This window comes from Onychostruthus taczanowskii, unplaced genomic scaffold (assembly GCF_017590055.1).
Source record: "Onychostruthus taczanowskii isolate IOZ18803 unplaced genomic scaffold, ASM1759005v1 scaffold54, whole genome shotgun sequence".
Lineage (NCBI taxonomy): Eukaryota > Metazoa > Chordata > Aves > Passeriformes > Passeridae > Onychostruthus > Onychostruthus taczanowskii.
In genome coordinates this window covers 777,600-790,104 of record NW_024503013.1, presented here as the reverse complement: position 1 = coordinate 790,104, position 12,505 = coordinate 777,600, and the positions used below count along the sequence as shown (strand labels likewise).

The following is a 12,505-nucleotide window of genomic DNA, read 5'->3' as shown; positions in this document are numbered from 1 at the left end:
ACCTAATTTTCGAAGCATGCAATAAAACTTGATGTTTTAATAATACTTTTCCACCTATTTGCATTGATCTAATGCTCTGCTATCTCATAGTTCTGCAAAGAGAAGAGAGAGGTATTGAATATGTTTTAAATTGGTTTTCTCTCATGTATTCACTCATCCATTTCCAACACACCTGAGGAAATGCAGCCATGGGCACCAATGTCTAATTCTTTTATCCTCGGATTATTAGGGATAAGATTAGGAAAATCATTGCTACTGAAGCCAGACTAAGCACACCACTCAGAATAAGCAAAAGAATTGAACTAGCCCCCAGGATAATACTTTCCCCTCTCCACAGTGACATCACACATCTTAATATAATGCTAGTTAATCATGGGTAACTTTCTTGAAGTACACCATGATGCTGAGTCCAGTGTGATTTTAATTATGTCCAGAGGGTCAAGGAAGTGCTGATACACCCCTAGGCTCCCAGGAGATGCTCAGAACCTTGCAGGGTGGCTGACTGCAGGCTGAATTTCCTTCCTGGCACAATTCCATCTTTTCTGTTATGCCTTTGAAAGATTTGGAAAATGCCTGATAAGGTAGCACGCAAAGTCTATAAGCTGAATATCTCCTTCCCTGCTTCCATGCTGAGGTGCTTAGAGCCAAGATCTGCTGCTGGAATGCTGGGGGTCTACAAGGAAAATCCTGAAAGAGGCATTTGATGCCCAGCATGAAAAAGCCAACAGAGCTGCGCTTTGCGGATATTCATTTCTTCATTTCATGACCCAACGGTTCAGGTCAGTGATTCATGAAATCTGCAGAACAACCTCCCTCTCTCTGCAAATGCCAGATATATGCAAATCATTCTTTGACTAAAGCAAAACTCTAGACAATCAGAAATGTGATTTTTCTAATGAGACACCATGGCACTTTTGGTATGAACCAAAGCCTCAGCCCTGGATGACTCTGATCTTGCCATGCTCTTCAAAACATGAACCTGAATGAGTACCTGCAAAATCATCCCTATCTCGATATTGGGCCAGATTTTCATCTAAATAGGTAATTAATTAGTTTTTTATCCTGGATCATAACACCACTTGTTCCCTGCCCATTTCTAGCAGACTCGCTGTCCAATGAAACATGATTTAGTAAAAAAATATATTTGGGAAGTATTCCACTGTAGATGGTACATCTCTCACCATATGTCAATGAACTGGGAAAATCAAATGTTTTCTAGGAGCTGAGGAGGGAATAAATAATATATGAACTGTGCTTTCTTATTTTAATACCAAATATATGAACACAAGCTTACATTACACCTATAGAAGGTCTGTAAGCTCTGGCTCATTCCTGTAATCATCAAGCATTCACAACAAAACCCCACAGTATTGCATATTGAGTTATGAAGATTTTTACTTCGGAAGCTCATTAAAGATAGAAAAGAGGAATGCTTTTCTTCATTAGTATTGGTATTTGGGATCAATAAAATAGATTAACCAAACAAGCAAGTGATTTTTAATGCTGGACTAAATTCCTACCAGGTAAGAACTCCCACACAGTATCAGATTAGCTGGATGGCTTAAGCACTCTCCAAGAGAGGCCAGAATCAGGTACTCTGATATAAATGATGCACTGATTGAACTGTCAGTAGGGTATCTGTCCTTGACATCATCCTGGTGTTAGCACGTGCAAAACTAATAATGAGACAGTTAAAAGAATGTGATTATTATTATCTAAAAAAATAAAGACTGAAATCAGACATTAGCATAAGGCAAAAAAGCATCCTCAGCAATAGCTTGACTTAAAAGTCTACAAATTTTATGGAAATGTCACAGACATTCTTTGCACACCCAGTCTCTCAAGGCTATTGGTATTTCATTGAACAAACAAAATGAGCTGAGGGTCACTGCAACTATTTGACATACACAGACCCAATCTTGCCCTTTCCCTTTGGTATATATATTGTGTCAACAGAATTGTGGGCATATTTTCCAATGGCTATCTGAATTTAACATGGAATACTAAGGACTTTAAACACACAATTCTTTTTTTTTTTCCCAATCCAAGCTTAATTTGCTCTATTATTATAAGTTTATAAGGAGATATTTTTTCTTATTTAATAAGAAAGCAGAATTAATATTCCACGTGCATGAAGAAAGTGTTATTAAATTAAGTTTTCCCAAGGCTTAGGCTCTGTTACTTGTGTTACTTCTCAGGACATTATATAAAATAATAGGACATTTGGGAGCTATTGAAATTTGTAATAATAAAAGAGAGTAATCTGTAAAAACATGATGCCTTAATTCTTTTGCTGTTTAAAATTTCTGTTCATATCTCTTGCACAGAGACCACTCACTTAACAACGGAATTAGTAATATTTTCAGTGATGCAATTGATAATTCTTCATCTTACCAGATCACATAAGTTAGAGACAACAGTCTAGCTGAGGAGACCACTTGTCGCTGCAGACAGATGGATCACACCAGGACTTTCCCCTCATTTTGCTGTGTAAGACTTTCTGCCCAAATACACGAGAAACAGTGTGCAATGTCATATGTAAATCTGCCTCTGAAGGATGGTTTTAACCTCCAGTCACCCCCTGCCCTTGGAAAGTTGTTGGCTGTTTCTGAGAAGAGCAGCAGAAGAACACAGGGTGCAGGAAGGAAACCTGCATCATGGATGGGGTGAGCGAGCTCAGTTTGCCCTCCTAAGCCCAGACCTCGTGTCTCTGCTAGATCTAACAGCACACTGGCCAGGTGGATTTCCCCTCTGCTGACAACCCCATGGAGAGGTAATATGAGATGAACATGTTTTTGATTTTCTTTAGAACTGTTTGTTTTCTTCCCTTTCTTTCCACCCCACCCTCTTTCTCTTTTTTTTCCTTCCTTTCCTTTTTTCTTTTTCTTTTCCCCCTTTACTTTGAAGTTGACATTAAAGTTCAGTGTCACCATTTGAAGATGACATTGATACATCTTCCATTGTCCTTTTAGAAAGCTGCCTCTATAAACAAACTGTTCAACTAGAAATACTTTTAGGTGTCTCAAAAATAATTAAAATAGTTCTCTTATTTCTAGCAAGCACAACCAGTAATACTTTTCGAACTCAAGCTGGAAAGAAGAGGCTGTTTACCTATTTTTTAAACTTCCCTTACATTTTCTGATAACCTTCGGTGTTAAAAAGGGAAAGGCATGTGCCTTTGGACCCATTTAAACCTCAGACAAAATGTTCAGACACACTGCCTCATTTTTACACCATCACCAGCATGTCACTGAGAAAAAATGCAGCTTTCTCTGCCAAATGTGGGCAATGCTAAAGAACCATGAAACAAATGCTTACACAGACTTGTAATCCAGGATTTAAGCAATCAGTGTGCTGTAGAGCACTATTCAGCTACATAAACCCAATGAACTTCAGCTTTTGTAATTCTCCTGTAAAAATATACATGAGCATATTGCCGCACAGCTGCCTATATTCTTCAGAAAATGTTGCAGTTTCTCACAAAGGACCACTGACTTCAGGCATCCCCACTAGCAAAGGCTGCAGCCCAAGTGAGCAGGCTCAACAACAAAACAAAGCTAAATTTGTGAAGTTCTTGTGTGGGAGATGCTGCAGGAAAAGAGGAGGCTGGTGGAGAACACAGACTGGTCCAATGCTGAGCCACCCGTGTGGTGTTTGTGGGAGAACTGAGAGGTAGTGCTATTTTTTAAATGCCACTTAGCGAGTTCTTAAACTCCTCCTCCCCTGCAAACTGTGGCCATAAACTTCATGGCAGCAACTTCCCTGATGATATTCTGGACCAAATTCCAAGTGGAATAAAATTATAATCCCTCTATCAACATTCCCCTCACATTTACAACTCCCCATTAAATGAGTGGAAATTTGAATTCTTTTTAGAAGGCTCCAATTACAGCAGATTATCATGTTTCCCTCTAATTACTGCATACAAATACATGCCATGTAACACAGTTTATTGTACCCTTAGTGTACCTACAGTAAATAGAAACCAGTGTGTTTCATTCAGCCCATGCATTTTGACACTCACATCAGATTTAGCAATTTGTCTTCATTACGACCCCTTGCACTGTTACTGCCATCCTTCTCAGTGCTGTGCTCGAGCTTCGCAGCAGGAAGATTGATGAAGCTTGTGTATACTGATTTGTGACAAAAGCAGGGCACTTGAGAGCCACTGTTACCATTCTGATAGCACTAAGAGGGCTAAAAATTAGCTGCAGTAAGCCAATACTCTGCTCCCACTTCTCCTCCTCTTCAATTAGGGTACATGACTTGGACCTTGAAAGGCTAAGGCTGCTGTAACACTATTTTTAAACCTATTGCTTTCAGTTGCTTTGTCACTTCTGAAGAGATTTAAAGTTCTGACCATGCTTATTAACAGCTACTTTTATTCTTTAGAGACACTTTGAATAGACAGGTTTTTTACTGTGATAAATGTTAAAAGATATTTTCTAAATGAATCTGCAGTGGCAAATTTAAATAGCCATTTTAGTGTTTTGGATATAATTTTCAAAACTGGCTAAATGTCTGAAGAGCCCACACCACATGTGCTCATCAGGGAAAGACTAAAGAGCCTCAGCACTTTAAAAGCACCAACTTATTATATATCATTATCAAGAGGATGGAGAGGTCACCTCTCACTACAGACAATTCACCCCTTCAATCATGAAGTTTCAAAGACTGTTGCTAGAATTGCACACTGAAGCCTGCAACTCTTCTGGCTCATTCTTTTGCTAAACACAGGTCTTGACACAGCAATTCCCAACAAGCTGAACTGCTCAGCGGTGGGTGCATTTTGCAGAGGCTTTCTGTGTTGGAAGCATGAGTAACAAAGGCTCTGCAACAGAGTGTTTAGAAACTGCTCAGGGCGAGAAAACATGCTCAGATCCATTTCTGGGCTGAATGTGCAAGTTAATGAACTGTAACCTAGATTCAACAATCCTCTCCCATCAAGTTGCCCATGTACACTGGAAAGCAGACTAGGAACTATTCATGTTCAGGAAATCTCAGAATCAGCTGACACCACACAAGGGTGCAGACCCTGCATGAAATGGTTTAAATTTTATGCTTATTATAGGACCTCTACCACTCCTGCAGCTGTTTCAATAAAATCACAGCAAAATCACTAGAGTTTGTAAAACCGTCAACCAGCGTTAGGAGGCATCTGCAAAAACTGAGGGCAGAAAAAAAACCTGACAGACTATTTTTGTGAAGGTTTTTTTTCCATAGCTCAAACTCCACTAACATTCTCCACCTCTAGCTTCGTCTTTTTAGTAAATTAGCATAATACGAGAAGAGAATGTGAAGTGTTAATGTAGAAATTATTAGAAGACAACACATGTCCTGAAGAAGGAGGAAGTAAAAGAAGGAAAGAAGAGGATGATGTATTCCATTATTGAAGCAGAATAAAGCCAAATAATCTGAAACTTGCACCCCACTTGGAAATACATCACTATTCTCATTCACTTGCAAAGCAAGCAGGTAGCTCTCAGGATTACCTTTCCTCCTTCAGACTGTTATTTAAATACTTCATCCGAACGATGAAATATTTGAGAAAGTCTGTGAAACAGAACAAATGCTTTTGTCTTGCTTCATGTGAGAAAGTAATGTAATCAAGTGGTCATTTTCCTCCCATTTCAGGCAGAACCAGTCCATTAATAAGAATTCACTAAAGCAAGAGACCAACCTGTATAAAATCCAGTGACATCCAATTTAAACCTCAGCAGTAAAATTCTTCTGATAACAAGCACTGAATACAAGTTGCAGCTTTGCAAGGCATTATTGTCATGGTCTGACCCGGAAGTAAAATTATAAATGTGTCAGAAAAAAATTAAGCCCTCAACTTGGGAGCTTAAAAAGAAAGTATTGACAACGCCACAATCAATGAAAAACCTGGGAGAAGCAATTATTTTTTTACCCCCTTGTTCCAAAATGCCAAAACAAAAAAACAAACAATACCTAAAAAATATCACTGAAGCAAACAGAAAATCCCAATGATTATAAAGGGGAGTCGATTTCTGACTTCTTCATGCACCTTTTGGCTCAGGGTCTAGACAGGTTCCTCACTCCCTTTGGAACATACATACATTTGGTAAGTGTAAGTCCTGTGACAGCAGCCTGAGGTACCATTTAAAAAATCCATGTAGACACAGGTCCATACATCTAAAGACAATTAAAGGAGGAATGAAGAAGAAATGCACATCTGACCTTGACCTCAGTGCTTACTTTGCAACAGAATTCTCATGCAACTTAGAAGGGAAGTCACTTAGATTCATCTTTCCTAAGCATGGAAGTCTTAAAAATACACATCCAGTCCTTCCTGATAATTCGTGTTTCCTCTGGTACAGACAGGGACAGACAACTCCAGAAGAACAACTCTATGCCATCACAAGTGGTGGTCGGGAGACTAGCACTGGCACTACACACAACCACAGTGACAAACATCTGCTATCTTGTATCACTTCATTTTCCTAACAGCTTCAGTGAAAGAGGTGGAAATACTGATAACAATGAAATTTGCTAAATAAATACTGGCAGGTACTTACAGGGTATAGCATCTCTGTCAAAGACAGGTTTATTAAAAGTAATTAAAAAGTTGTATCTAGGAAAGGTCTGTCAGTGGCTCACACAGACACTGAGCAAAGGGGAGCAAGGGATGCTAGGTCAAGTACTAATCACAGCTTCTCAAAGGGAGCCAAGTTTGCGCTCCTTTACACCAGACTGGCTCCTGGAAGAAGGATATGAAATGAAGCCAGAAGAGAAACACTGTACTACTGGGAAACCACGGCTGTCCTGGCAATTAAGGCCTCCCCAGGGGGTTAATTACACACAGACAGACAGGCATTTCAGAAACCGTTTCTCAGTTTGCCACAAGAACAAGCACAGCTTGGCCAGCCTGGCTCTGGATCCCAGCCTATGTGCGGATGTGCAGCCGGAACGCGCCTCCCAGGAGGCAGCGACGGGCAACGCTTCAGCAGCAGCTCAACGGGGCAATTTGACCACCGGGGCTGTGTCTCCACCAGAGTCCAATTCCCTTTCACACCCACTGTTTCCAGGGGGGCTTTACAGTGTGGTCATATCCACACTTCTGCAGGACACCCTGCTCCCGTGCTTCTCCTCTCCGTAGCCTGCCCTCCACTTCACTCCCCATCCACAAGCCTTGGAGCAGTGTAAGACACAAATTTCCCTCCACTGCATCTCCAGCCCCCAAAATCTTGCAGATTGTTATTTTTTCAAGCAAGATACAATTCACGGGAAAGAACAGATTAACTTATATTGATGACTACAGCGAAATTTCTGTAAGTTTCGCTGAGATCACTGAGGCAAACACAGAATCACAGAATGAATGATGTTGGAAAGGACCTGTGGAGCTCATCTAGTCCAAGCCCTGCTAAAGCAGCTTCATCTACAGCTGGCTGTGCAGGATCGCACTCAGGCTGGTTTTGAGTATCTCCAGGGGGAAAGACTCCACAACCTCTCTGTCCAAACTGTTCTAGTGCTCTGTCACCCTCACAGAAAAGAGGCTTTTTCCTCATATTCAGATGGAACCTCCTGTGTTCATTTTGTGCTAACCTGATGTCCACCAGGATTACCTGGTCCTTCTCTGCAGATCAAAGGAGACTCAGAGACCCAAGATTCTCATCAATAGACACATTTCAAAATCAATGCCCCTTTCATTCCATTTGTGATCTTCTCTGACAGTATAAACTGGAAAGCTTGAAGTTATAGGAATACATGATTATTTTACTAACTTTAGAGCTTAAATCCTAAAAAGGGAAAAATCCTTGTATTTCCCTCAATTTATTTATGACATGGAATGTGTAAGAATCTACAGTGAATTATCAAGAAAAAACCCCAACCCAAACTTGTATAGCAATAATCAACCCTACTCTCCTGTGTTCTGCACTAACCAAAATAATTTGGGATTTCTAGCAAATAAAAAAACCTAATGACTATGTTAATATATATTTTACTACATTTTGCTGTCAGACAGTGATTGCACTGGGAACTGTTGTGTCCAGATGTTTTGTAGCTTGTATGGATTTGAAGAGCATTTCCTAGTAGGAGTGATTGACTATGTGGGACAATATGGTTTTTTTACTTGTACCAAGAGGAATCAAGAATTCCTTACTTCACAAATAGACAAAAGAATCAAGTCAAGGACCTTTTATCCAAAGGAAAAAAAAAAAACCACAGTATAGTGTACAGCAGTGTGAAAGAAAACACATGTGACAAAACCAGTAGTTTACAAGTACCTCATTCCATTACCAACATGTGAGCTCCTTATAAAGAGAAACATTCATCACAAGGGCCAAGGGAATGGTTTAAATACTCTTTTCAGAAGGCAATTTTTAATCTGAAAATTGTTGTTAACAGTCCCAATAAGCAAAAGCTAAAAAACCCCAAAAACCCAAAACAGTGCCGTGAATGTAAAAAAGTTCAAAGTCTGCTTTCATCCAAATTATCAGGTTGCACATTAGATCCAAGATGCAAAATTTAAACCAGTTTAACCTGAGAGACTAAAAGTTTTGGCATGTCTGGGGTTATTCCACGTATTTTTAAGAAAATATTTTGCTCTGGATATTCGAAATTTCTGTCACAAATAGAATTTAAGAGCTACAATAAAAGACTTAACTGAAGAAGATAAGAGGTGGAAAACAAGTGTTCAATTTTTGTTCAATTTTTTTCCTGCGCTTGCGAACTGCAAAATGTTTTATTTCTTTTGTATAATCAGGCAATTCCCAGCTTTGTGTGAGTCTCTTATAAATGAAGAGATAGGAGAATACCACTCTCCTGGAACAATAAGAAGTGATTTTAAACTACAAAAATCAGCTAACATCATAACATGCATTTTCCACTTAAACTTACCTCTAAAAAATGTTCTGCTTGCTGTTCCCGATCCAGTTTTCTTGATGTTGTGGTAATCAAACCTGTGAAAAAAGGAAGAAATTTGATTGCCAATAGCCATTGAAAAATAAATATCTTTATCAACCTGAATACAAATTAATTTTTAAAACTCTCAAAGGGAAAAAATCTATTTGAAGCTATACCAGACACAAATCTCTTGACATCTGTCAAGCATTTTATTTCTCAGTCCAACCATTATCACTTTCTGACCAGCAATGAATCTTTAAAAAAAAATGCTGTGAGAAAAGTAGCTGAGAAACAGTTAACTGTGTGTCTACAGTTAACATGCTACATTTATTACAGTGAATGAAAAAAACTCACTAAAGAATCACTATTTGTCATATGATTAAGAGTTTCAATGAATCATTTGCATATGACTGAAATTCTTCTGTAAAAAAACCTCATTAGAGATTTCAGAGTTCTCAAACAATGGGATAGGTAGTATGCTGATTACTTCCACACCAAGAATACTTGACAAAGAAGAAGGTTATTTCTGTAATAACTACTTGTATACATAATGATTTCCATATATAATAATTCTAATGTATTAAAGGTTTTGTTGTACAATTTCATCCATTTGTTCCATTTTTAAAATAAAGTACCTTTTTACATGAAGATGATCAAGATGTCTTTTTTATTCCACGAATGATTAAACTTCCATGAATGATTAAACTGTTAGATTTATATCGTAGAAAGAAAAGGAAACACTTCCAAAGTTCCCTTAAGAACAGTGATGCATACCTTCTAGGAACATAGCTTAGTTTTTTATTTTGTTCTTACTAGAGATTTAAAGGGCAGATTTGAGTCTTCCCTCATACAAAACATTTCTTTGGATAAGAAAATGCATTATGTGCTTGTTTTTTGATACACCAACTTTTCATAGATATAAAGCTGATTTTGGAGACAATGCCAGTGGGCCAAGTTGTTCTCAAGAATTTGTGATCTTTAAGATTACCAAGGGAAACAAGAAAATAAATTCTTCCTGGATTAACTACTCTACTTGTTGAATTAATCAGGCCAGCCAAGCATCTAAACACATCTAAATCCATGATGACACTGAATTCTTAAAAAACCCCATCGCCAACATCTACAAGACTTCAAGTCCCAGAAGGCTTCTACAGCTCCAGCTCCTCCTATGCTAACACCTTCTTCTTGGAGGAATCCATTTACCTATTTTGCTGAGAAGGGGAGAAATATTACTTGAAGTAATGGGATGAAATAAACAAAGGGAAGTGCACTCTGCTTCCAGGATTTCTGACTTGTTACAAGATACATCAGACCACAGAAGTGACACACAAGGGGAGGTCACAGAAATTAAGAGTGGATCATTACAATTACATGGAAGAAGGTGGTGCTGGCAGAAAGCTGAAAAAACAAAACTGGTATTGCCTGCATCAAGCAGTTGTAAGTGTTCAAAACTGTTACACCATATGGGAGACATCTATCTACTCACTGCATGAGTTTAAACAGAAATGACAGCACAGATGATAAATTGGTGTCATTCACACAAGATCCCCCCATGTCTAAAAGAACTGAAAGACACAGGCAAGTAATTCCTAATTATGAAAGATGTTCAGCCCAAATAAATTGATAAAGATTTCAAATTTGAAATATCCCTATTCATCATCTGCATGGCCACTATGGATATTTATCGAGCACAACCTAATCACAGCACAGAACATGATAATTTTTATATTATCTTCCACTTCCTTCATTCCTAATGTGCCATTGTGAACTCTACCTACTTTATTCTTAAAAAAAGAGATCTCTAGCTGTAAGTAATAGAAGGTCTCTGTCCTCACCATTTTCTTCAGGCAGAGAAATTCACATTCCTTTTGAAGACCAAGAGCTAACACTTGAAACTGAATATCATGAAGTCTTAGAATGAATGGTACTTGCCTTTCAGTGATAGAACTGAAACTACTACTGCTACTACTACTGCTCCTCCTCACAAAACTACTGTTATCACAAAGGATTTTTTTATTTCCCTTTGTTTAATGTAGAGCCTTTTTGACTGCAATAATTGTTAGAGTGCCTTCAGACCTGAATTTTCTTTCAAAAGAGATATATGAACACACAGCAAGTCTCTACAACAGAACTGCCTGTGTTTTAAATGTAGCAGATCTTAGAAGATTTCTCACTCAGATTTAACAGCTGATCCTAAAGGGGGCAGGTAGCAGACCATCACCATCACTTCTGCAGACCTGATTGTGAAGTACGTTGCTTGTGAACCATCACAACTGCTTGTTTTTGCTTTAAAGGCAGCATACAACGCCCATTCTGGGCAGTTCCATCAGGCTGTGCAATTAATGTGTAGAAATTAGTGTTCCTATGTGTGTGCAATTATGAGGCTTTCAGTTTCCTCTCCTGTTCTCTGTCCCACCTGGCACCCATGATGGCCTCACTGCAGCATCCTGGCTGCTCACTGTCACATACATTCCTGATGTCAGGGACAGAGCACACTGTACAACACTACTGCTCAAAAATAACTACACATAAAATCAGGTCTCAGTTACCTGATATTAATATTTATTGAATTATTATAATGTATTGGTATGGATATGAATCTGGTTCTTTCAGGTTACTAAACTGTATTTCAAGAACTTATGAAGAGTAATCATCAAAACTGAAAAAAAATAAATATGCCAGTTAAGTCTAAGACTACCCACAGCTTTACCAGTCCAGTCTCAAAGAAATTAATTTCCTGGGTTTTATGAAAACCTTACTGTGTTCCTCCCTCTTGTGTTCACTACTGCATGCCACAGATACATAATAATTGCAATATTTAGCAGGATGTAGAACTTTATTTTTCAGACACTGGGGCAACTGAGAAAAACTTGACTTTGCACAAGAGACCATATCCCAGTGTTAGCTCTTATCTAACTGCATTAAATTGTCATACTCTGTTATAGTGTAAAGGCATTATCTAAAGAAAGTAACTCTCAGAGAAAAATAAACCCCAGGAAATTATGTTAGGCTGTGCTCCTGCCTATGAGAAAGTCACAAGGGGACAGTGATAAAAGATGACCCTTCCTTTTTTTCCTATCTTCAGTGTGTGATGTAGCCCTTATGGACACCACCATATGGACAACCCTCCAAAGCCAGCTGGGAAATACAGTACACATTTATTAAAAAATAATCAAAACCACTACCAAGCTTCTGAAGTTGTTGCACACCTCTCAAACAGTTTCTCTCAAATTTGCAGGGAAACATCATGGTCCTGCTAAGGGTAGGAGATATTTATAACTGTGATCTTTAAGAACATCCACAGAAGTGAAGAGGAAAATTGTATTCACTAGAGAAGTGATTTACAGTAACACCATCCACCAACAAACAAGGTTATATCATTCTCCTCACAAAATTTCATATTTTCTCTGATTTTGTGAGTTAAAACATCTCTCTCTTCATCCTGGCACATCTGTACCTCAGACCACATCAATGAGTTGTTTTGTGAAATTCCAAAACATTGTTTGACCAAATATTTCAGCTTTGAGATGACCTGCTATATAATACCCTGGAGGTCTTATACAACTTGCTTTTCTATGATACCTTCTACTTTTGCTGTTGGAGTATTTTTCCCATCTTAACAAATGATCTACTCCTG

General features: G+C 38.5%; 1 protein-coding gene across 2 annotated transcripts in view; it reads right to left on the bottom strand.

The window, feature by feature from the left end:
• The window catches only part of FAT3 (FAT atypical cadherin 3), a 331,475-nt gene that overhangs the window by 121,121 nt on the left and 197,849 nt on the right, over positions 1-12,505 (bottom strand). For both annotated transcript variants that reach the window (XM_041417036.1, XM_041417035.1), the window contains exon 4: positions 8,863-8,924. In XM_041417036.1, coding sequence (XP_041272970.1) covers positions 8,863-8,924 — 62 coding nt within the window. The remainder of the gene's footprint in view (positions 1-8,862; positions 8,925-12,505) is intronic.